The sequence below is a fragment of the Protomyctophum bolini genome (genome assembly GCF_963924005.1).
Source record: "Protomyctophum bolini genome assembly, chromosome: 3".
Taxonomy (NCBI): Eukaryota; Metazoa; Chordata; class Actinopteri; order Myctophiformes; family Myctophidae; genus Protomyctophum; species Protomyctophum bolini.
This window is the reverse complement of record NC_137864.1, coordinates 38,732,540-38,757,747: the sequence shown is the minus strand read 5'-3', so window position 1 is coordinate 38,757,747 and position 25,208 is coordinate 38,732,540. Positions and strand designations below refer to the sequence as shown.

At 41.6% G+C, this 25,208-nt stretch overlaps 1 protein-coding gene across 4 annotated transcripts in view; it reads right to left on the bottom strand.

The window, feature by feature from the left end:
• Nucleotides 1-534: 534 nt before the first annotated feature.
• galnt7 (UDP-N-acetyl-alpha-D-galactosamine: polypeptide N-acetylgalactosaminyltransferase 7) overlaps nt 535-25,208 on the bottom strand; it is a 34,348-nt gene continuing 9,674 nt past the window's right edge. The window contains exons 5-18 of one of the 4 annotated variants that reach the window (XR_013963575.1): nt 22,837-23,003; nt 22,388-22,518; nt 21,407-21,486; nt 20,269-20,451; nt 19,601-19,783; nt 12,643-12,760; nt 10,803-10,925; nt 9,950-10,065; nt 9,213-9,315; nt 8,679-8,777; nt 8,124-8,252; nt 7,167-7,197; nt 5,529-5,893; nt 535-5,474 (exon numbers count right to left, since the gene is read on the bottom strand). Coding sequence is in view for 3 of the 4 variants with exons in the window: in XM_080757440.1 (XP_080613566.1) it covers nt 5,787-5,893; nt 7,167-7,197; nt 8,124-8,252; nt 8,679-8,777; nt 9,213-9,315; nt 9,950-10,065; nt 10,803-10,925; nt 12,643-12,760; nt 19,601-19,783; nt 20,269-20,451; nt 21,407-21,486; nt 22,388-22,518; nt 22,837-23,003 (1,570 nt within the window). In the remaining variant the exon portion in view is untranslated. Of the gene's footprint in view, nt 5,894-7,166; nt 7,198-8,123; nt 8,253-8,678; nt 8,778-9,212; nt 9,316-9,949; nt 10,066-10,802; nt 10,926-12,642; nt 12,761-19,600; nt 19,784-20,268; nt 20,452-21,406; nt 21,487-22,387; nt 22,519-22,836; nt 23,004-25,208 lie in introns of all 4 variants that reach the window. The other 3 variants (XM_080757440.1, XM_080757442.1, XM_080757441.1) reach the window with 3 other exon arrangements.

Sequence of the window (25,208 nt, the reverse complement as noted above, 5' to 3'; positions counted from 1 at the left end):
TTCCGCAATTACAATTTCCGAAATTTCCGCAATTTCCATTTCCGCAATTTCCGCAATTTCCGCAATTTCCATTTCCAACTATTAATGGCAGCTGGGTTTCATCATTCAAATAAAATAGAATTCTGTCCGTTTAGCTATAAAATTATGTCAGGGAATAGGGATACACAGTATATGTCTTTCATTTGCATTGCATTGCATCTTCCCCCCCCCCCCCCCCCCCCCCAAGCTTTTATTTTCGTTCGAGTAATAGTACAACTCTAATAGTATTACTTATAATAATGTAATTAAAGATAACTTCATTCAGATTTATTTATTTTTATTTCATTTTCCAGATTTTCTTTTCTTCTTTTTTTTAGATTTTCATTGGTGGGCCAGTCATAATGGTCCCGCGGGCCTGAGGTTGAGTATCACTGATCTATGTCAGTAGAGGAAGCGGCTTTTCAGATGGATTTTCTTAGCTAGATTTGGCCACAATTTGGGTACAATAACAACTACTTAAGGTACAATAACAATGTAACAACACAGACACAGAGGTAGTAAATACAAAGCAGTAGGTCTTTAATTCTGGTCTCATCCAGTAATCATCCCATATAGTTTAAATCTATAACTTAGATATTTACAACATCATTCAAGGCCCTTCACAAAATACTCATTAAGCTCTTTGAAAAAAACAAACAAACGTATTTACATTGTACAAAACATCTGCATATGCAATCATCCATACATTTAAGCCCCCTTCCCACATCCACATTCAATCTCCCACCATAAACGCATGTATTTATTTTATTCTTCTTCATTCTTGTATTAAGTGTCTTTAGCCCGTCAATTTATGCTTTGCGTGAGTGTTGAATAACGGGTCACAAACTACGTCAGAGTGTCATCAAAAGTGACAAAGAAAAAGTCCTTCGCAGAGGGAATCTGTACCTCTGGAAGAATAAAATGCTGCATACCATATTTATATAAATTATGTTAAGCCTGTACCTAAGCCATCCAGGCTCCTGGGAATTAAATATTCAAAATATTTGAATATTTAATTACATTTAATTACATTACATTTTATAAATACCCTTTTTTCACCAGGAGACTAGATGGCTTGGTTCCAGACTTAAAATAATTTATATAAATATTGTAACATGTGAAAGGTTTTCCATCATCACTTCCTTAATGACATTAGGCTCTGTGCACATGGCAGCCATATTGGAAAGAAGTTGGGCCTTTTCCTTATTTCCTTTATAGGCGTTACCGATGATGCTAATAATGTCTCTGTTCCACTCTGGTCAAAAACAGTTAAGACCCTTCCAGACGGGGAGTGACTGTATGTGCCTTGGTAATTAATTTTCAATGGGAGGCGGGTGACTATTTTGGATGCGTGGAGAAGTGGAGGGGGCATTGACACAAGCGGGCGCGGTCCTGTGAAATTGTCACAGGCGGCTAGAGCTGGGTTGTGGTCAGCCTTTTTTTCACTGACGCCACTCAGACTCATGCGCAGATGCGTAGCTGATCCAAAAGAGAATGCCTGTGTCACTCGCTCACCATCTGAAACAGCCTTTAGGGTGCTGATATTATAGTATTATAGTAGCCTATGTCTGACCAGTGGGTCTCAAAGTGTAGTCCAGCGACCCTTTTTGGTGGTTCCAAATGGCCCTTTACGGGTGTGCCACTCTGAGAGTTTACTAATAGACACTAAAACACACTCAAGAGTTACGGGGGTCCTTGAAAGTAAAAAGGTTTGAAAGCCACTGTGATACAATAAGCGTAACAGAGCCTTCATTAATGTCATTGGTAACACAAAGCATAAATTGACCATATTTCAGTCATATCACTAACCCTGCCCCAAACCCATACACACCTTGGAAAAAAAGATATATAAAAAAATAAAAAATAAAAAACATTTGAAGTCAAAACTACGGATGCGTATTGCTGCCAATGCCAGGGGAAAAAAATCAGTTTTTCTCTCTTTACAGTCTGACAAGACATATTAGTTTGTAAAAACGTGACAACGTATCAAACCATGAAGTGATATGTCAGCACATTACGACAAGATAAGTATCACGCTACAACGAAAAGTTTGAGTTTTCATAAACTAAGAAAGGTGTGACACTTTTTTTTTTAAATGTTAAACATTTCATGGTAACGTCTCACAATAAAACGATAACATCATCAGGTTAAAACAAGATCAATCACGTAATAACAAATAAAGTGAAACATTTCATTAAAGATATGTAAGAACCGCATAAAATATGAAACTTTTCACAATTTAACTAGATAATAATATCTTGTCTGTATAACAAGAAACCTTTTTTTTCCCTTTTCACTTTCACAATAGGATGTTTTTTCCCCCCTGGTATGGCAGCAACACGTTTCCGTACAAAACAGTTGATCAACAAGTTCATTTGTTTTATTATGTCGTTGCTGTCGGGCAGAAAACACCTATATCCATCCATATTTGGCCTTTTTATCATTTTCTTTTGTAAATGAACGCACTACTTGATCATAGTACAGTGTCACACAAACACATCAAAAGTAGCAGATCCGCAAGCTCGAAATGCAGCACTTAGCTTGTCCATCGGCTACTTTTGAGTACCGGTAGTTTTATTTGAATTCGAACCTATTTTGGACATATGAGGTTTCCACCCGACAAAGACGATATCCAAAGCATTCCTCCGATCTGTGGACACAACCCATTTATTGGCGTTGCGTGTCGGAAATAGCAGACCGAAAAGCTCACAACACGTCACAAACACAATGTGCTGTGAGTGTGAGCATGTAGGTGTGATTGTGATATTCTACATTTCATTTTCAACAAAGTATACTCAACTCTGGGAGTCAGCAGCGAACAGATCATTATTGTTGGGCAGAACTCTTGTATATCCATATTTCACATTTTCCCCGTGAACGTATGGCCCTTTATGGCACTTCATCATAAGATGGGTGTCAATGGCCGATATGAAAGCTCACAACGGGTCACGGCGATGTGGCACGTTGAGCTATTTTAGGTACTTCACAAAAAGAAAGTTGAAAGTGACAGTGGTTAAAGAAATACTTCACCCCCAAAACTATTTGTTTGATTTTTTTGGTCGCACTCCTGAGAAAATAATAAAAACAATTGACCAATCTTAACAAGAGCAAAACCATTAAAAAAAACTTGGATCATCTTAGTTTGTATTATAGTTTTGATATTGTTTTATTTTAGTCTCCATATTTGGAATTATTGGCTCAGGAATGCAACAAAAACATTACGTGTAATGTTTTGGATATACAAGGTTTCACCCTGACAGGTACGACATCAAAGTCAGTTAAGTGGAGTCAATGGCAGTCGACGGAACAAAATTACAGTCTCAATGCAGAGTGGTTGCAAGGTAAAAAAAACAAAAAAAAACGACCAGTGTATGAGTGAGTCACAGACGAAATTCAACCCAACGTGTGACCCTGCACGGTTAAATCCCCACTGTTCATTTAAAAAGATGGTGTTAAGTGATATGTTTTGGTTGGAAGAAAATGTTTTGTTAAAAGGTTAAAGGTCCACATTGTGAGGGTAATCGTTGCTACATTGCGTTTGTTCAGTAACAGGTGTCTCCCTGTCTCTCCAGCTCTTAATTAAATACAAAATGCACGCATCAGCTCTGGATACCAATTTCATCCAACGAGGAGAGAGATAAGGCCGCTGAGAGATTATCCACTCTACACTAGTCAACTCTCCTGATAGGACCAGAATTCGTATCCTGACATGAACATGTATTTTGTTTACTAAAGAGACACAGGGAAACCCGTTACTGAACAAACATTCTATAGCAATGAATTCTATGGCAATATAGAGCTATTCAACACTTAATTTAACCAAATAAACGTACACCACATTTAACTCTGAGTGTACAAAGGGAACCAATGGACCGTTAACGGGTCCATTTGTACCCTCTTCATAGAACAATGAGGATTTTACTGTGAGCCGAGTGGCTGCCTCACAACAGAGTGTAAAGATAATGCTGCTGGTTTTAATCAGGTATCGAGATAAGATGAGGAGCTGTGGGGCTTGTAGTCCCTAGAGTGCTGCAGTTTGTAGTCCTAAAACCTGGACATCAGTTCACAATGGCTTCCCAGTCACCAGATTTATAGTTGTTTTTTATTCAGAAAATACAAAGTATTTATTTAAAGACGGTTACGCCACGGACAAAGCCAACTCGGATTGTGACAAATCATGACAATGAACACAATGTTTTGGGCTGATCAAATAATTTATAAGAAAAACAAAACAAATAGTGTTGTCTCCTGCCTTTATTTTCTTCTTTCTATAATGATTTGATCGGCACAAAATATTGTGTTCATTGTCATGATTTGTCACGATATATATATATAAATACTTTAAGAAAAGCCTATGGGAAAAATGCATTGGGATTCATTTCCTGGGCCACTCGTCGTTCTGAAAGGGGGTGGGACTGCGACGCTCTGTTTCGGCGCTTCTGTCCTGCCGGATTATTGGATATACTAGTGCAGTACCGCAGACACAGAAGAGTGCCGTGCATGGTAGACATTTTGTCAGTTTAGCCCTATATACTGCCTACAATGATGAGCACAAATAGATCTACAAGCTGATCTACATCACGTCACATGATGAAACGTTGTCTTGTAGGTCTGCCATTTTCTGTAGTCACAATATATGGGTCACCAGGTTGACTTGCTGTTTGTCAATGTGACTGGTTAGCATAGTGGTTCTCAACCTTTCAGGCCACGACCCCAGACCCCCACACAATAATCAATGATCATATTTGAACTGTGGACCCATGGAATGCAGGAGTTGAGGCATTGCATTTCGTTTGACTCTGTTCCATAGATAGATATTGTGAAAATAGCCGATCTACAAGCCTGTAGAAGTGTTGAGTGCTTGTAGAAGGGTTGCCTCTTTATTATAATATTTGGCCAATGTTTGATCAGTAATAGTATAGTTTGTTGATTAGGTTTGATGCACTAACGGACGCCCTGGCGGTCCCGACCCACAGGTTGAGAACTACTGCCACAAACGCACTACATATAGTCCCAGAAGAGCAGAAACCTTGTATCTCCATATGTTTATATGTTATTTTCTTCATGAATTTAAGGCCCTACTGTCGTACAAACTTGTGTCACACAAAAGTAGCGATATGAAAAAGGTTGAAAAGCACTGCTGTAAAGAAACGGTTTAGGACATACAAGGTTTCCACCCGAAAGTGACGATACAACCTAAACCCGAGAGACCTGAGGAAGCCACGGTGTGATGTCATCATGTAAACACAACCAACCAATGATACGCCATGGCAGGGAGTGTGCATGTACGCAACCGACCAATGAGAGGCAAGGACATGGAGTGTGCATGTACACAACTGACCAATGCGACGGAGTGTGTATGTTTGAGACCAGCAGGCCACTCAGTCACAGGAGTGGTTTACCTGTGTGTGTGTGTGTGTGTGTGTGTGTGTGTGTGTGTGTGTGTGTGTGTGTTACTGCACCTGTGAGGTCATAAACGCAGAACTATATGAATCTGGAAAAATTCCGACCGTATTATGTGGCAAACAAAAAGAATAAATAAGAAATAACACCAGATCTACAAGCTGACAACGTGTTGCAGAGCAATGTGTTGTGAGCTTCTGCCATATTTGGCTTTATAATTACGGTTAAAATGGTATTCGTAAAGTTTGTCATGTCCTCAGAAGTATAGTAATGGAAACACGTGTGTGTGTGTGTGTGTGTGTGTGTGTGTGTGTGTGTGTGTGTGTGTGTGTGTGTGTGTGTGTGTGCGTGTGTGTGGTCAGTCCTCATACAGCTACTATGTTGTTCATCTCCCATCTCTGTGTGGTCTTGCTGGTGTCACAGTCTGAGATGAACACCTTATGCAGCAGGTCCGAGCGGTCGAGGCATTTACCTGTAGAAACACAATAACACATGTTAACTGCCACCCCAATAGCAGTTTTTTAGTGCTTTCTTCCAGCTCTATTCATATTTTTAATTCATCATTTTAATGCCAATAGAAAAATCCGTGATATACACACTATATCTCATTTTCACGGAGCAATCATAGTAACTTCACCAATATGCAGATTTTGACCGAATAGAGCGAATCTGGCGTCGTAATTTCCGGTTAAACGGAACATCAACATCCGCTATCTTTCTGCACTGTGTTACACAGTCATCTTCGGTCGGTTTTAGGTAGAGGACATCGGCCGTTAGCTAAACATGCTAAAAGTTGCTACATTATTTAAAACAAAGCCCCCGATTATAGGGAATAAAACAATTACGTCAATTCCGTCAAGGGAAGGTTTGGATTAATTAATTTAATCCGTCAATTCCGTCAACGGTAATTCAAGGGTTAATGGGGTGCAGGGGGGGGGGGGGGTCATTCAATCAACCAACCAATCAGTGTATATATTAATTGATTTTACACATCCCTATAAACTATAGTGTCTCAGTAAACTATAGGATCACATAGAATGCAGAGAGACAGTGTAGTGTCTCAGTAAACTATAGGATCATAGAATGCAGAGAGACAGTGTAGTGTCTCAGTAAACTATAGGATCACATAGAATGCAGAGAGACAGTGTAGTGTCTCAGTAAACTATAGGATCATAGAATGCAGAGAGACAGTGTAGTGTCTCAGTAAACTATAGGATCACATAGAATGCAGAGAGACAGTGTAGTGTCTCAGTAAACTATAGGATCATAGAATGCAGAGAGACAGTGTAGTGTCTCAGTAAACTATAGGATCACATAGAATGCAGAGAGACAGTGTAGTGTCTCAGTAAACTATAGGATCACATAGAATGCAGAGAGACAGTGTAGTGTCTCAGTAAACTATAGGATCACATAGAATGCAGAGAGACAGTGTAGTGTCTCAGTAAACTATAGGATCACAGAATGCAGAGAGACAGTGTAGTGTCTCAGTAAACTATAGGATCACAGGTGAACAATGAACCTGGTATCAGCATAAACAGTCTATAATCAAAATAATATGTTCATTGAAACTATAGAATACCACAAGTTTAATTAGAAATACTGAGGCTTGGGACCCAAAAGTGGAGTCACAGAAAGGTGATGGTGGGGTCACCCATTTTTCATTTCATTTCATCTTTGCATGCATTATAAATGCGCTTATAATAGACTCAACCTTAATATGCAGTCTAAGACAGAAAAACATTTACCTGTTGGCACGTGGGTAAACCGATGGAGGTCCTGGTAGGAAATATGAGTGAGAGAGAGAGTGTGAGTGAGTGAGTGAGTGAGTGAGTGAGTGAGAGAGAGAGAGAGAGAGAGAGACACAGAGAGAGAGAGAGAGAGAATTGTAGGTAAAACATCTTTCAAAAAGATCTTTGAAAATTCTGTTTCTAAATTCGCAAACTCGCAATGTGTCTCAAAGTAAAAAAGCAGCACTTCACCTAGCTCTGGTCCATAGCTCTAATTTAGAGCTATGTTACTCTCACTATAGGAAAGTAGGTTTCTAATGACACAACCCGCCTTTGTATTGATGAGAAGCAAAAACATATTTTTTATTTACGCTAAAGACGAGAGGCTGGTCTGCATTCATGTGAGCCCCGGAAGATGTTCAACCTATCATCATGTTTCGTCCTCTGCTAATGCTAATTATAATATGATGACACAATTTATGTCAACTCACTCTGTGTCTCATTGATGGGCTGTGGACAATTCAGAATCCTGCCTACTAGTGATCATCGGTTATTTTTAATAATTTGTATTTATTCGTATTAATGCAATGGGTCACATTTCCTAGCTCACCAACACGTCACAGCGCGACTTGTTGTGATCTTGTATATCTTCTATTTGGAGTGCAACCATACTTGAAATGACTCTTTTAGTTCTACTGGATCTCTCCACTAGTCCCTCCCTATGACGTTTTAGTCTAGTTTTTATTTGTTGACAAAATTAACACTGGACGTAATATCATCATAACTAAACAGATTGGATAAAGTATATGCCAGGCGTCTTGCCCAAAGCAGCAAGAGTAAATAATTTACACTATTCAAAGCTGCCACATGAGTGACATGACAGCTGTGGGAGTATGCACGTTAACAATACTAAATTTTTACATGGCACACGGGATGAAAAACGTGCTTGTAATAAGAGTATTAGTAATGGATTACCTTGAAGTATTTCCACTCTGTGTTTTGGTTGAGTTCACAGTGGGTGATGATGACAGCAGAGTTGTCGGGGCCTTTGGTCAGACACTGGTCATACTGCATCAGCTGACTGGCTTCATTGATACGAAACAGCTGCACACACACGCACACGCACACACACACACCCGCACACATACACCCGCACACAAACAGGAATGTTGATGTGTGTGTTTAGTTTCTCAGGACACTTTATGACGCCTTTCCCATATGGCTCACGTTGCCACTGACTCCTTTTTTTAATTTTAATTGCTCTAATCCGTTGTGCACGTGACGACATGCACATGACGTGCACAATGGATTTTCATTTTCTTTTATTCGCCACAATGGCCTTTTTGGCACCTGTCCACCAGGTGCCAATACAGAATATGTGTATACAGAATATGCTCAAACCTAAAATGACAGATGCCTCTGGCTAAATGGGTTAAAGTGCAATGACACTTTAGGGGTTTGGGTTGTGTAGTAACCTTGCCATGATGTAACTCGTAATGTAACATGTACAGTATGACCGTGTGTGTGTACCTGGTTTCCGCCCATTCGGTGACATGGTCCAATCTCCACGCTGCCTCCGTTGGTGTGACCCATACTGTCAATGCAGTAGCTGGTGTCAAAGCCCCGAATCTACACACACAAGCACGTGCGCACACACACACACACACACACACACACACACACACACACACACACACACACACACACACACACACACACACACACACACACACACACACACACACACACACACACACACACAATCATTTATTTATGTCCACATAAGAGATACAATACAAGGACAGAAATATTTACAAGGTGTACAGAATGGAAATTCTGTACACGGACCAAGCTGTCCAAGATAAACATTGATTTGTACATGGACCAAGCTGTCCAAGATAAACATTGATTTTTACATGGACCAAGCTTTCCAAGATAAACATTCAGAATCATAACAAACTTTGGGTACAGATGATCTCATATTTGACAGCCTGGGCCAGGTATATAAACTGGCCCGCCCGCACGTGTGTGTGTGTTGCGTGTGTTGCGTGCGTGCATGCCTACCTCTCCCCACTCTACGTTCTTGGGTGGTAGAGGGTAGTGTGTCGGGATGTCGTAGGCGATTTCCTCCATGTACCACTTGAAGCTCTTACATCTGTGCTCCTCCCTGTCGATCAATAATAATGAGACAAGACAGACAGTCACTCAATCACATTTACAGTCAATTCTGACCAAACCCAACCGTGCCAGACGTTTTCGGGTAGGGTCGAGGCAAAAAAGCATGCTGATTGGTCAGGCCGGGCTGAGCCAAGGGTTCCGTAACTCAGGCAGCCGTAAACAGGCACAACCTGTTTCCATTTGTACACTCTCAAGAGTTACAGACCTGTTATAGTCATTCAGGGCTAGCTCTTTATGTGTTTCTGGTAACACTCATCCGTGGCAAAAAATTGATAAAGCTCAAATCCATGACTTTCACGTCCCATCTGGTATTCGAAACAGGGTCCCCCACGCGAGCGCCAACATGTCTACTGCCGAGCTATACCGAAGTGCATTTGAGCATTTTTGTGCCACAAATTGTGACCTTTGTGCAATACCTCTGTCACCCTGTAGGTGTCCTACCAGACCACGGTATCTAAACATCTCAATAGAAGAGTAGGTGGACCAACTACAGTCACTGCAGATTACTGTATTGGGGTCATTTTAACGTCTACGCAGGCTTTAGCATGCACCGAGACAGTTTCTAATATAAGTAAAACCTGTGAGGAGTAGTTCCATCAGTGGTTTGTGGGTGTGGAGTGTACCTGAATCGTTTGAGCTCGCTGATGTCTCCATAGGCCAGGGTGAGTGTTTCAGGGCGACTGGCGTAGAAATAATCTTTGTATTCATCCCACCACACCTCCACCACGCGCACATAGTTCTATACACACACACACACACACACACACACACACACACACACACACACACACACACACACACACACACACACACACACACACACACTTGATTGTAGCTATAAATATATAGCAACATGCGTTTTTCTCAGAAAACTCGTAATGACTTAGCAGCTTGTAAATCTGCTATTTTCGGGTCTGATATGGACGTAAGACGAAGCCTGTCAGTCCTTGAATTGTAAATCGCCATCTTTCTAGATCCGTTTGGGCCCAGCTGGCCATTGGCTGGCCCAGACAACGAGGCGGGACTTCCCCCCTTCTTCTTAGTTGGTTTTAATTTTGACTCGAGTGGGTGGTGCTTCCCGATCATGGACTGTAACGGTAGCCACACCCCTCAGAACATATGCGACTTTATGGTCATTCTTTTAATAAATGGGACCACCATTTTCCAAAAAGAATATTATGACATGAGAAATGAGACTTTAAACTAGTGACTGGAAGCAGAAAGTATTCATGACCATGTTTATTAAGGTAATACAGTCTAGGTGAAGTTGGGCCCAAATACATGGACCTCTATGCAGCTATGAGGTTTTTTGGGCCCAATGACAGCGCCAACATATGAACTTTCAGGAAGTCCCGATTTCCTTAGTGGCTTCACAAAATATCTGTCTGACTGCCCCCCCTGATCCTATGACCATAGTAACTCTGAGGACCCCCCTAGGTGTCCCGGACCCTCTGTTGAAGACCCCTGATGTATTACCTTGAGGGTGGGTGAGGAGCCAACATGGGCGGGGGGCGGGTTCCCCTGCCAGCCCTGCAGTCTGTAGATGTGTCCCACCCGAGAGCATGGCACGAAGAGCAGCTGTCCACCACACTGCCAGATCTACACACAACACACACACATGCACACGCACACACACACACACACACACACACACACACACACACACACACACACACACACACACACAGGACAATGCTCAGTATGGGTAGCCACTAGGCAGGGGGAGCGGCTCTGAATAAAGAACTCTATGAACTAAGAGGAATACGAAGAATGGTCGCACCAAAACACGCTCGCCCCGGGTCTAATCCGGTAACCTCGGAACGGTCGCCAACAAGTATTCCTAAACGTAACCTCAGTAAAACTATGCCTATAACCTTATGCCTAAACATAACCTCAGTAAAACTATGACTATAACCTTATGCCTAAACATAACCCCAGTAAAACTAAGCCTAAACCAAAATGTATTCCTAAACGTAACCTCTGTAAACTATGTAAACTAATCTCATTCCTAAATGAGATTGCTTAATGTAAATCACTCTGGATTAAGAGCGTCTGCTAAATGCCTAAATTGTAAATAGTAATTATTGTTGTAAACGTAACCCCAGTAAAACTATACTTAAACCTAACCTTATTCCTAAGTAACCTCAGTAAAAATAGGCCTAAACCTAACCTTATTCCCAAGTAACCTCAGTGAAACTATGCCTACAACATTAAACCTATTGCTAACCTTATCCTCAGTAAAATGAATACAAGAACCTCTGGGGGGGGGGAATTAAAAGACTTCAGTGCACTGTGCCTACACATGTTGCGACCGCAGGTCGCAACATGTGTAGGCACAATGCAAGGAATAAATGCATTCGCCATGTATCCGAAGGACGTCTGATCCAATCACTTTTAGATTTCTCCAGTTTAATCCTGAGTTTAAGTTTTGTAGTGTTCAAGATCTGATTTTAGGCATGTTTAAGCCTCCAAGAAAATCCGTGTTGAGGTTCTTAATCCACTGTTTTTCATTAAAACGTCTTTGTCCTACTGTCCAGTTAGGATTGTGTTGAAGTCCAGCGCATTTTACAGCTTCAATGCCGTGCGCCATGAAATGTTGCACCAATCTTGTGGTTGTCTTTTTGGCATTGTTAATATTGTATCTGTGTCGTCCCAGCCTAGTACCTATTGTTTTACCTGTCTCTCCGACATATTGTAAACCACATTTTTCACATGTGATTAAATAAATGCAGTTGCTGGTTCTGGCTGTTATTTGTTGTTTAATCTCTAAGACGCGTTTTGTGGTTCTATTTTTTACTAATTGTTTGGGTTTGAAGTATTCTGGTCCCTGGCGTGCTGGTGTGTTGATTTCTTTTAGCTTGCTGTGTACTAACCTCTGGGTTAACCTCGCGAAAGAAAAATTTACCTGTAATAAGTTGATAAGTTGGTGAGTCCAAAAACGTATTTACTACACTTTGGCTTTATAGGGCTAAAATTTTCAAAAATAATGTGAATCAAAAAAGAAAGGGCAGCACACCCCTACCAGAAGCTTCCCATGTCTGTTCTGAAGCACAGCATAAAGCTACTTTAAGAACATACGTGTATTGCTCCGAATATTGATGATGATCACTTGTATGATGCATGTCTTGATGAATTAAATACACACGACCACAATGGAAACAAGCCCACTTGGTTTTTGTGCTATCATTTTAGAAGTACTGTATAACTGACTGCACCTCTGTACGTTTTAGCAAACTGTATTCAATACATCAAGTTTGTATATCTTCATGTGTGTGAGAGAGATAGAGATAGAGATAGAGAGAGATATACTGCATACCTTGTATGAGATTTCAAAATTCTCTCCGCCCCATATCTGCAGGCCAGGATCATATAACCCCAACTCAAAGAAGAAGTCTCTCTCTATCGCAAACAACCCCCCTGCCATGGCTGGAGACCTACACACACACACACACACACAGCAACATAAAGGCACACACACACACACACACACACACACAGCACAACATAAATGTACACACACACACACACACACACACACACACACACACAGCACAACATAAATGTACACACACACACACACAAACATAAATGTACACACACACAGCGCAACATAAATGTACACACACACACACACACACACACACACACACACACACACACACACACACACACACACAGCACAACATAAATGTACACACACACACAGCACAACATAAATGTACACACACACACACACACACACACACACACACACACACGCACACACACAGTGCAACATGAATACACACACACACACACACACACACACACACACAAAAAGAAAACATTATCCAAAATACTGTATTGGTATTCGGTGCATGACAGGGTACGTGTTAAACCAATAGATGGCAGCATTTCCTCATGCTACCAGTGGTCGCATGATTAGACCACTGACTACAACTGCACTGTGAATTCCTTTATAGTCAATTTAAAAGTCTTAATTTAACTTCATTTAAGAGTGTGGAACCAAATGGAACCAAACCATTTGGTACCATTTGTACTCTCTGAGTTACAGGCCCGAAAGGGTCCAATTCATCGCATTCGTTCATGCACTCTCTGAGTTACAGAACATGACTCAGGATTGTTCTCTGTAATGGTTATACTTGACATTATTGGAGAAAATGTAGAAGATTAGACCACTGACTAACATACTTTGCTACTGAACAAACATAGCCTACTTGAACATTACATTACCTAACCACCTATTGTTTTTACCAAGGACAATATCACTTATATTAACTTTAGACATAAAACTTTTTCATTTCATTGGTAAAAAATATTTTTCTCCAGGGACTGTTTTTAGCTCCCTCGAAAACATGACCGTGACCAAAACATAAAAGCACTTTTTGTCCGTTCTCTAGATATTTCAAAAGATTCTATCGAAATTGAATAATTTTCATGAACAAATCTAAAAACAGCAAAACAAAATAACAGCTCCACAAGCTTGCAATGCAGTGTGAAGCGACACGTGATCTTGTAGAACTCGTAATTTTCACTAGTTTGTGTCCCGTCAAACGTCAAATTTCTCTCTTGGTTCTTGAGCTAAAAGGTTTGGGAACCACTGCTCTAGTGTCAGTAAGGTCAAGTACACTTGGAGTTGTAGTCAGTGGGCTAAACAACACACCAGTATCCTAAGACATCAGCATCAGTATAATTGTCTTCCAATACAACCACACAATCCAACCTAGGATCAAATCACATGTTATGTGAAGCAGAAAAAAGTCACAAAGCGCCACAGTGAAAGGAACAAGGCGATGGTTTGCGTGAACGGATGAGAAAAGTCGAGTGATGAGAGTGAGATCAACGGATGGAGGGTGAGGTAAAATGAAGGGGTGAGGAGGGGGGGGGGGGGGGGGGGGGGGGAGGTGTGAGCGAGCGGTGCCCCCCAGTCAACGACCACCATCCCAGCAGCACAACATTGCACAGAGGCTTTTGTGTTGCACCACAGACAGTTTTTAAGTTGCTAGATTCAGTATTAGATATTAATTTCATCAGACACGCCCCCTTCCTAATTTCCTATACAAACCCATTGAAACTTCAAACTAAATTTTAACTGTTAGACACAGACTGGTATTGTCCTAAAACGTGAGGGAGAAAAAATAAACGAAAAGAGTATTTGAAAAAACACGGCCCACTCACACATTAGAACGACGTACCAAAGACGGGGTGCATACTTAGTTTAGACTAGTCATTGGTTAGACATGGGTTAAGATTGGTTTAGGTGTGCTGCCCCGTGGGAGGTTAGGTTTAGGGTTAGGGTTACCCATCAAAGACGGGTGTTTTCAAAGAGTCTAACATAGTGAAAATTAAGTTGGGTTTGTATGGGAAGGCGTGTCTGATAAAATTAATATCAAATATCTAAATACTGAATCTAGCAATTTAAAAACTGTCTGGGGTGAAACACAAACGCCTGAGTAGATGTTAAAATGACCCCAAACACATTTGAAAGTCCCCAAACAGCGCATTGTTTTGTGAGTTTATAGATTGACAATTTTCTGCAAAACCCAGAATACGGATGCTGGGGTTCAAGTGGTTAAGAAATCATGATCAATAATAATACTAATAATCAAACCTCCCCAATGCAGCGTAGAGAGTGAACAGTAACCACCCAATGTGATTCCATCTGTAGGAGCACATCCAGCATATTTGACCTGTGAGGCTGTTGTCTAGTACTTTGATACAATAGGACTGAATTACTCAAAACCTTTGAGTAATTCAGTCCGTTGATGTGTCTGTTATTAAGCTAACCACGGATTAACCATTTTCTTACCTTAATCTGATGTTATTATATCAGCTATGTGGTAGAGGTGAAAAATACATAACATTCAGAGCGTAGTGCAGCCCAGACCATGCATGCTGGGTCTGCCTCGTCTGGGTCTTTTTACCTAAGCCCATTTGGGACAAAACACTATCGTGGGTATCTGGTCATTATGAAAGAGAGACAAAATTTGTCTCTGTCGGGCGTTACTTTTCAGGAATCAAATAAAAACATACAAGAACATCTACAAGCTCCAAACATAGCACTTTGTGCCGCCTTTTAGATCTTGCAGATCTGCTATTTGTGATATTGTTGTAGTGTTGTAGTATGAATTAGTAGTAGGACATTCAAATTACAAAAACTTTAAATGTGGAGATAGGAGGTTTCTGCCCGACAGAGACAATAATGCTAAAACACTGTTTTGAATTACATCTCATCATAGAAACCGTGACTCACATATCAAAAGCGCTGGTATGCCACTGGAAAACACCCCAAAAAGCACCGTATTTCAGACAACCCAGATCCTGAAATCCTTCTACTTGGCCAAGGGCTATCGCCTTTTCCTATGGGAATAAGCTCCTCCGGGGACCAGCGAGCCCTGCAGAGGGCAGCACAAGACCATGGGGGACTTGCACACTGTGGTAGGTGTTTGACCAGAGATAGAAGGATTACGAAGTACGCCACCACCCCAGCAATGCACTGTGCAAACCTCCTGTCAGCATGAACAGTTGATTGGTTATATTTTGTTATCGATATCTACAAGGCTGCTGCCGTATTATGTTGCCGTTCTCTTAATAAGTGTCTTAATATATTAAATCAGGATTGCTGCATTGGTTCTTCCATAAATCAATTCAACAAATAAGACTAACACAAATACAGTCGGAAATTAAACCAAATCCAATTAAACAGTCGTCAAATAATAAACTAATAAATTAAATTAAATATAGCTGCAAGCAGCGATAAAACGGGGCCAAGCCAAGAAAAAAGCTATACGCAATATGCACAATAAGCCATAGAAACACTGAATCTGATCGTATTGAGAGGCGTGATGTCATCAGTGGATAGAGTGGATCACATAATTCATACAATCATATATTTAAATATACATTTCGTGGAAAGCAACAAGCAAGAACTGCAAAAAGTGGCAAAAGAAAAACAATAGGGGCCTTCACCCCTTCAGGCTTGGCCCCTAATAAAACAACTAAGGCTACATGATTCATTATCTAATCTCACAAATTAAAACAATATATTAAAGACAGACAGACATACAGTACACAGACAGACAACACAGAAACAATAGTTTTGCATTGTTTCGTGTCTCGACTATTTGATAACATCACCAACACTAACAGCTGAGGCCTGATTTATACTTTGTTTGGCGGCAGTGTCACGCACAAAAATATCAGATCTACAAGCTCACAACGTGTCAAATATCAGATCTACAAGCTCACAACGTGTCACATCTAAATATCAGATCTACAAGCTCACAACGTGTCACATCTAAATATCAGATCTACAAGCTCACAACGTGTCACATCTAAATATCAGATCTACAAGCTCACGTGTCACATCTAATATCAGATCTACAAGCTCACAACATGTCACATCTAATATCAGATCTACAAGCTCACAACGTGTCACATCTAATATCAGATCTACAAGCTCACAACGTGTCACATCTAATATCAGATCTACAAGCTCACAACGTGTCACATCTAATATTTTAATATCAGATCTACAAGCTCACAACGTGTCACATCTAATATTTTTCGGTGCAAGACACCGGCAAGTAACTTAAGTATAAATCTTAAAGGTTGCACTCCAAACATGTTCAACCTTCTCTTCTACAACTGGTCCTCGTTATAAAATGACACCATTTATGTCTGCTCACGCTGCGTCTAATTGGTGGGCTGTGTGGACAGTTCACAAACCTCCCTACCAGTGACATGTTTTCTGAACTGTCCACAGCCCACCAAAGAGACATAGAGTGCGGACCAATAATATGAAGATATGGTTGAAAATGTGTGAAGTGATACTTTAAGTTGCTAAGGATTTGGGTTAGAGGTAGCGGGGTCTGTTATGGGACAACTGCAACTCAGTTTAAAAAGCAGGTGGCTTGCGCACATCCAGTTCTTGGCTGGTGCTGGAAAAAAGGTAGATACATACAGTGAAGAAGTGCTCTACTGCAATCGTGTTTATTTGTGTTAAAACACCATTAAACGTTTTCATCAGGTGATGATCACCTGATGAAGGCCGTTCACGGCCGAAACGTTGTGTCCTAATTTAATGGTGTTTTAACACAAATAAACACTATTGGAGCAGAGCCTGTATGCGGACCACTTCTTTACTGTAGACAACTGCAACAAAAATCAGTTGCATTGGTGTGGTTTACCCATAGGGTTTACCTTTAAAAAAAAACGTTTTGTCCCAACCCGACCCTTTGGTGTAGTTTGGGCTTTATATAACAAGGTCTTAAGATTCCCCATTAGGAAATCCAATACAAAGAATAACCATGGGACCCAGAGGGATAGCGCCCTCTTGTGGGACTCCGATTATCATAAGGCACTAAAATAGTTACAGGCTGCCTGAGGAGATGGCCTACCAGCTAGCGTTAGCCATTCACAATCATATTCTAAAACATTTTCTCAGGGTGAGAGAGACTGCAAAATGTTCTTCTGGTGGATAGGGTTAAAAATCACCCATGGCTCCCGACATGCGTGTGGGCTAAAAATCACCTGTGCTGCGGGTTAAGAATCACCTGTGGCTTCCTGTGAGGTTAGGGTTTGGGGAGGGTGTCTGACTAATGTTGTGTCTGACTGTTGGTTAGATTCATTATATTTAGGTGATTTTGGTTTCATGTAATTATTACAGTTGTAGTTTGAGCATATTAGATTTTTTTCTCCCTTTTTTTAATAGTATACACAGTAAAATACTTTGAATTGAACTCATTTAAAGAAGTCATTGCTGTAGTTCACCCAGAGATTTGTATTTATATTTTTTTTTTTTCCTTTGTCATCAAATAATTGGCTCAAGAATGTGTCAAAAGAAAAACAATCTCAATGGTATTCATGGGGTGTGTAATTGATAGAAAATAAATCCTTTTTGGGCTATTTAACAGAGTTACCATAATATTTAGGATTTTACTGTATGTGTAAAACTTTAGTATGCATTTAATCCTTTGGTAGAAGTGATATTTTATGGTTAAAACAGGGGTGTCAACAGGGGCCACCCTGTCTCTCCAGATCTTTACTAAACACTGAACAGAAGATACATTTTCAGGTCAGGATACCAATTTCATCCAAAACAGGAGAGAGAACTGTCATTGGACAACCCTGGACCACGATTGAAGCCGATAAACTGGTTCTCTTTCCTTATTGGATGAAATTGGCAACACACCTGAAAAACGAATTGTGACTCAGCAATGATTACTAATGCAATATAGAGCTTGTTAACAAAATTAGTATTTGTTTCAACCAAAACATACAGCACCTTTAAAGTGCAAAGACACTTTTGTCGAGGTTTGGGTAGTGTAGTTATCTTGTCAAGAGGTGACTCTAAACATTGACTGCATATCTTCAATAGTTGCTCTGTTGATTAGGAATATTCCACAGAATAGTCTCTTCTCCGTGGCTTGCAGTGAAATAGCTAAGAGTTTCAGCACATACTCACATAGCTCTTCTTCCTATTCAAGATGATGTTCCTAAAGCAACATGAGGTTGACATTAACCCATTGAAACTGGTAGGGTAAAGCATGCCATTTTTTGATTATAATGTTTTTGTTGGCTATTCAAAAATAGCAGATGTACAAGCTCACAGCTTCTAGCTAATACATCTGCTATTTTGGACATAGTTTGAGAACTACTGATTTAGTGTCAGCCTCTGGCCAAAAACAACTTTTGTGATGTTCTATCTACATTATCTGAATGTACTTTGTATTAGTTTATGTTGAATAAATCAATCAATCAAATATCAACCAATCAGTAACTAACAGATCAGCTATTGAAGATATCTCACCAATATTTGGAGTTACATTATTAGGAGAACAAGCAGACCAGGGACATGCTGGGCATGGGAAATGGAGTTGGAGAGGCCCTTCGGCCGAGCGCCAGAATTTATTTTTTGCCAAGACCCAAATACTAACCGATCAACGGTGTGATTTGGCCTCTAATTCAGCCTGGGAAAGGTGCACAGCCAAATGATATAGGCCTATATACAAAAATAAAAGTATGGCGTTTTTTCCTAAAACGGCCGACCTGGTTCGGCTTGGACTGGACAGGCCGTTCTGGAGTTGTCCCAGATTTCCCAATGGTCAGCATGTGCCTGTTACAGAAGGTTAGATTAGTTTTGATGTGGACCATTGCAGCTTTTAGTAGGATCTGGAGATGTTGTTTTCTTGTGGGTTTTTTTAGACGGGAGGTCAGGGGGTTAGGTATGGGTACCTATAGTTTAGACGGGACGGGGGGTCAGGTATGGGTACCTATAGGGCTCAGTCCTAGCCTGTCTGCGTTCTTTCTCTCTGTCTCCCAGCGGAACCCTCTTCCAGAGCATGCTCCAGTCCCACGCCCCTCTGGCGAGCTTGTCCTCATCGCCGCCCCCCTGAGGGTCGATGAAGTATTTCTGCCCGTGGATGGAGTCGATGAGGGGCACCGTGCACACCGTTCTGACCGGGGAGGGGGGGGGGGGACGAGGGGTTTTGGGGGGGGGGGGAATACAGATAGAGGAAAAAAGGGCACCCACGCACAAAACGTGCAACGTACACAGTTACAGGACAGCACCCGTGAGACAGGGGGGGGGATGAGGGGTCCCAATCGACACAAGACAACCGAGGTTAAGATAGAGGGGGACACGCCACACACCCACACAAACAGACACAGATTTGTGGAATTTATAGATGATAGGTAGATTATTTTAGACAGACAGACAGAGGGTGGAACATGAATGTAGGAGACATATGGATTATGGACGGACAGATGGCACGTTGAAACAGGAAGCCGACACAGACCCGGACAGACAGACATACAGATGGATCATAAGGGGGGGGATGAGGGGGGAGGGGGGAGATGGAGACACAAACAACAGAAGAGCAATGGCAAGTTAGAGGTGTCATGTACAGGGGTGTGTGCGTGTGTGTGTGTGTGTGTGTACCGATAAGGCTGGGTGGTGTGGGCTCTGGCGGCCTTCTCTCTCTGGCTCAGAGGGACCCTCTTCCACAGCAGGCTCCAGTCCCAGGCGCCCCGCGCCAAGCCGTCCTCGTCACCCCCCTGCTGGGGCTCCGTGGTGTACTCGTTACCATCTATGTAATCTATCAGAGGCACGGTGCACGCCGTCCTATGCAGGCAAGTGGGTGGGCATGTCACTACACGTCATTTACTCAAGTAGTAGTACTTTAAAACAGTGCTTCTCAACCTGTGAGACAACTGACAATTTATTTATTTAAATGTATTGAAATAATTGACACTGTATAAAACTCGAAATAAAACAAAGTCAAACTTGAACTCCTACAATTCCAAGTGCTTGTCAGGGTGGGTGATCACAAGTTCAAATTAATATTTTTTGGCCTAAAAACTTTGAGAACCACTGCTTTAAAGTACTGTATTTAATTATAAGCTGAGGGCATGGGTGAGACGCGACAGAGATCACAAACACTGCAGTGTGCATGCAGAGCTAGGAGACCATATTGTGATATATCATAATATTGCAATGTGTGGCGAAATCATGACATGACGTGATCAGGACTCATTGCCATGCTGGCTTGAAGGTGGAACCTTTTGTAAAAAAATAAAATCACATTTTTACCACGGACATACAAAATGATTGGATAATAATATTACCAGAGACACATAAAGAGCTAAAGAGCTAAAGAGCCACGCACACGTTTGCCCGTGTACGGACATATCGATGACCCCTGGTCACGATACTGCGATATGTGGCAATATACTTAGGGCTGCAACTCTCATATTATTAATCGAGTGATTACCTTTCCGATGAATGTGATAATCGAGAAGTGTGTTCTATTGGACCATTGTCTTCAATTAATTTAATCAATGAAGGGCAAAAACATTGAATAGAATTATTTAAATCTATTACTTACTTAGACTAGAACTCACTTGTTTATAGTGAAAATATGTATCCATACGGATTCCGTAGTGTAGTCATTAATGTCTATGTAATCTATCAAAGGCTGTGTATGCATGCATGAATTAATCTACTGAATATTGCAGTGTGTGTGTGTGTGCGCAGTGCTGCGCACGTGTATAATTGTATAATGCGTGTACTGTATTACCTGTCTTTTGATATCGGAGCGACCAATGGAGGATACCAGTTCACCCCAACCTCGCAGTGTGCATCTAAATATATAAGAACCTGTGTACACACACACACACACACACAGACACACAATTAGGGGTTTAGAGTCTTGCTCAAGGACACTTCGACACCAACTCTGGGGGAGCCCAGCACCTCGCGGTTCCCATCCGGCCGCTCTACCCCTGACCAGAGTCCTGCACGGGTGCAATTTTCGATACCCGCACCGCCCCGCCCGTCAATCATCAGTTCTGCTACCCGCCCGTTACCCGTGATTTATATAAAACTCGAAACCAGATCCGACCCGCCCGTCAAAAAATTGACCCGTTACCCACCCCGTTACCCGTTCGTATCACAGGCACCGATCGAATAGTCATTAAAAAAAAGCGCTTTTGGTCCACGAGACAGCCCATTTTGGTCTGGTAATGAGAGGTAATGCCTGTGTCAGGCAGTTTTATTTTATGTTTACTTGTTACGGTCGGATGTTTTATTGTAAGCCTACATTTTTTTGCGTCACTGCTTTCATGAAGGCTGCTACAATTGGGCGAAAGCAACAATTGTTGTTTATCATTTAAAATAAATGAGACCAATCCAAGGCTCCAAGCATGCGTTTCTCTCTGCTATATCGTTGTTTAAGCCAAATAAATTGTGAGTCACTGCTCACTGCATGCGTTGAGAAACGCATGCAGCCAAATTAATTGTGAGTCACTGCTCACTGCATGCGTTTCTCTCTGCTATATCGTTGTTTAAGTTAAACAACGATTGATTAAAAAAGGTCACCCGCCCGCGCTGCGTTGCGTTCCGCCTGCACCCGGACCCGTTAATTTATAAAGGTATTATATACCCGCCCGTTCCCACCCGTCAAACACGGGTACGCGCAGGGAATCACAGGTATCCGACCCGTTGCAGGACTCTGCCCCTGACCACTACCACTGCCGCCCCAGTAGTAGTAATACTTTACCTGTCCTTTGGTAGCCTTGTGAGCTCCTATACTTCTAGCCTGGATGAGTCCTTCTCTCTTTTCATTCCTGTAGACTATAACCAGGCCGTTCCACTGTTTCACATAGTCGTCCAAACGCTCCTTCAGGTGAGCTGCACAAACACACGTATTGTATACATGATTCATGTATACATTCATTCAAACAACACTTTAGCAGATCTACAAGCTCATAGCGCGCCACCGAGTGGCGCATTGCGAGCTTGTAGGTCTGCTATTTTTGAAAAATCGTGAAATTATTTATTTCAGAAAACAAGGATTTCGAAGATCTTTTTTAAATTTCGAGGTCAGGCCAAAATGGGTTTATCTGCAACAAAACTGTATACACTATGTCGTACACCTGCTTCATTCTATACGTATGGTGAGATTACCTCCTCTATAAATAATGAATACGTACAGTATGGTGAGATTACCTTTGTTGCTGAAGTCATCGATCATGACGACCTCGGCCAGGTACCTCCTGGGCGTCCTCTTGATGACGCTGTGGACGGTCCTCATCAGAGTGGACCAGCCTTCATTATGGAACACTATGATCACACTGGACGTCAGCAAGCGATCGTCATAGTGCCAGTACTTACACCTACACGCACGTGAGCGCACGCACACACACACACACACACACACACACACAAGGTCAGCAACCGCTCGTCATGTTGCCAATACTCACACCTACCAGAGCATGTAAGCGGCATGGGGAAAAACGCGCTCTTCTCTTTTGTCCCGTTCACTTGTGTGCTCATGTTGATTTCCCCCCGCCCTGCTCAGCGCTCACCTTCATTTGCGTAACTGGCGCTCCGTAATCCACTCAGATACGTGATTATTTGATTATTATATAAAAGAAAACGCAATTAATCTTGAATCAATAACCCAACAGTTTGATAGTATGGATAGCAGTCAATGTTAACAGTCAGGTGTGTACAATAATGTAGTAGATATTGAACATGAACAAACGTTGGACAAGGCACAAGAGGACAACTATCTGCAATCATTATTCATGTTAATAGTTGTACCGGGTCAAAGGTTGGCTTGCTTAAAGATATCCTGTTCTCTACAAAACCATGACAAACAATAGAGAAGCAAGACAAGCCATCTCCACTTTACTTCCTGTATCTGTGTGGTGGGCCCTTTAGGATAGTGGCTCCCAAACAGTGAACCATGTTTTTTTCACCTGTGTACATGTTTTCTTCACGTATTAGAAGGACAATATCAGTCACCAGAACCATGGACGGGTGTCTTCGATTAATCTAACATGATTACAATGGAGTTTGAAGTTACAATGGGTTCGTATAGGAGGGAGTGGGGGGGGGGGGGGAAGCTAGGCAGGGAAGCTAAAATGAATATCATATATCTGAATCCAGCAACATAAGTCTGAGTAGACAATAAAATGAACAAAAGTTTTTTTTTAAAGTGAAATATCCCTTTAACATAGCAAGTCACACAATGGACTATTGATATTTGTCTAGGCGTTTTCCTAAGTCCTGTAGTCTAGGTGTTAAGCGACGTGGGCGACTGCAAGTGAGTGAGTGAGTGAGTGAGTGAGTGAGTGAGTGAGTGAGTGAGTCGTTGATCAGCAGTGAAAGAAGTATTCAGATTTGAAGTAAAATGATCACACAACGTTAGCCTGGCTAATAAACCAGACTGGCAGGCTTTTTTTTTTTTGCTGATTCGGTCTGGCTTATTATTAGCCAGGCTAACACAATGTAGAAATACTCTCTTGCAAGCCACCAGCATTTCACTTGAGTAAAGCGGACGTGCTGTGAGCTTGTACATCTGCTATTTTTGAATGGCCAACACAAACATCTAATCAAAAACGGCACAGATGCTTTCCAAGTGTTTAAGGATGTGTTGTTAATATGGGTGGCTTATATTAAGGTGAAGGTTAAGCTAGTAGAACACAAACCCACACACCACAGCTGTTACAAAGTAAACAGTGTTGTGTGTGTGTGTGTGTGTGTGTGTGTGTGTGTGTGTGTGTGTGTGTGTGTGTGTGTGTGTGTGTGTGTGTGTGTGTGTGTGTGTACAGGCCACACCTGTGGCCTGAAGTTCAACTGACTGACAGTGAGGTGGGAGGACTTTATTACAAAAGAGAGAGAGTGTGTGTGTGTGTGTGTGTGTGTGTGTGTGTGTGTGTGTGTGTGTGTGTGTGTGTGTGTGTGTGTGTGTGTGTGTGTGTGTGTGTGTGTGTGTGTGTGTGTGTGTGTGTGGAAAAGAGAGAGAGAGAGTGTATTTGTATTACTACACTTAAAATGACATTTGAAATTACAGTATGTGGCGGCAGAGCTACATTCCACGCAATAAAGGTTTAGCCCTCTGGCATGGACACCTCATCATGGCACGTCCCAGTGACTTGACACAGGCATGGGTGTGCAGGCTGGCTCCAAAACCAGCCAAAACCACTCATGAGACACAATGGAAAAGAGGTAATTTCAAACTGGTAAGACTGCTACTAAACTTCCCTGTCAGGACTCAATTTACAATTTAGGCATTTTGCAGACGCTCATAATCCAGAGTGAGTTATGGTGAGCAAGGACAACACAAGGTAATACATCAAATGCATCTAGGATCATAGGAAAACCAATAATCTATCATCAGTCTACATTAAAATATCAACAAATAATTTGTACATTGAAACCATAGGATGTGCAGCAATTGGCAATGGGTCCAGACCGGTCAAGAGGACCCATGTACCTGTCAAATACTATCTAGTAGGATATGTAGTAGGACCCCACTTTAAGAATGAATGGTCTACTCTAGAGAGACGACCATGGGCCAAACAGAAGAGGGA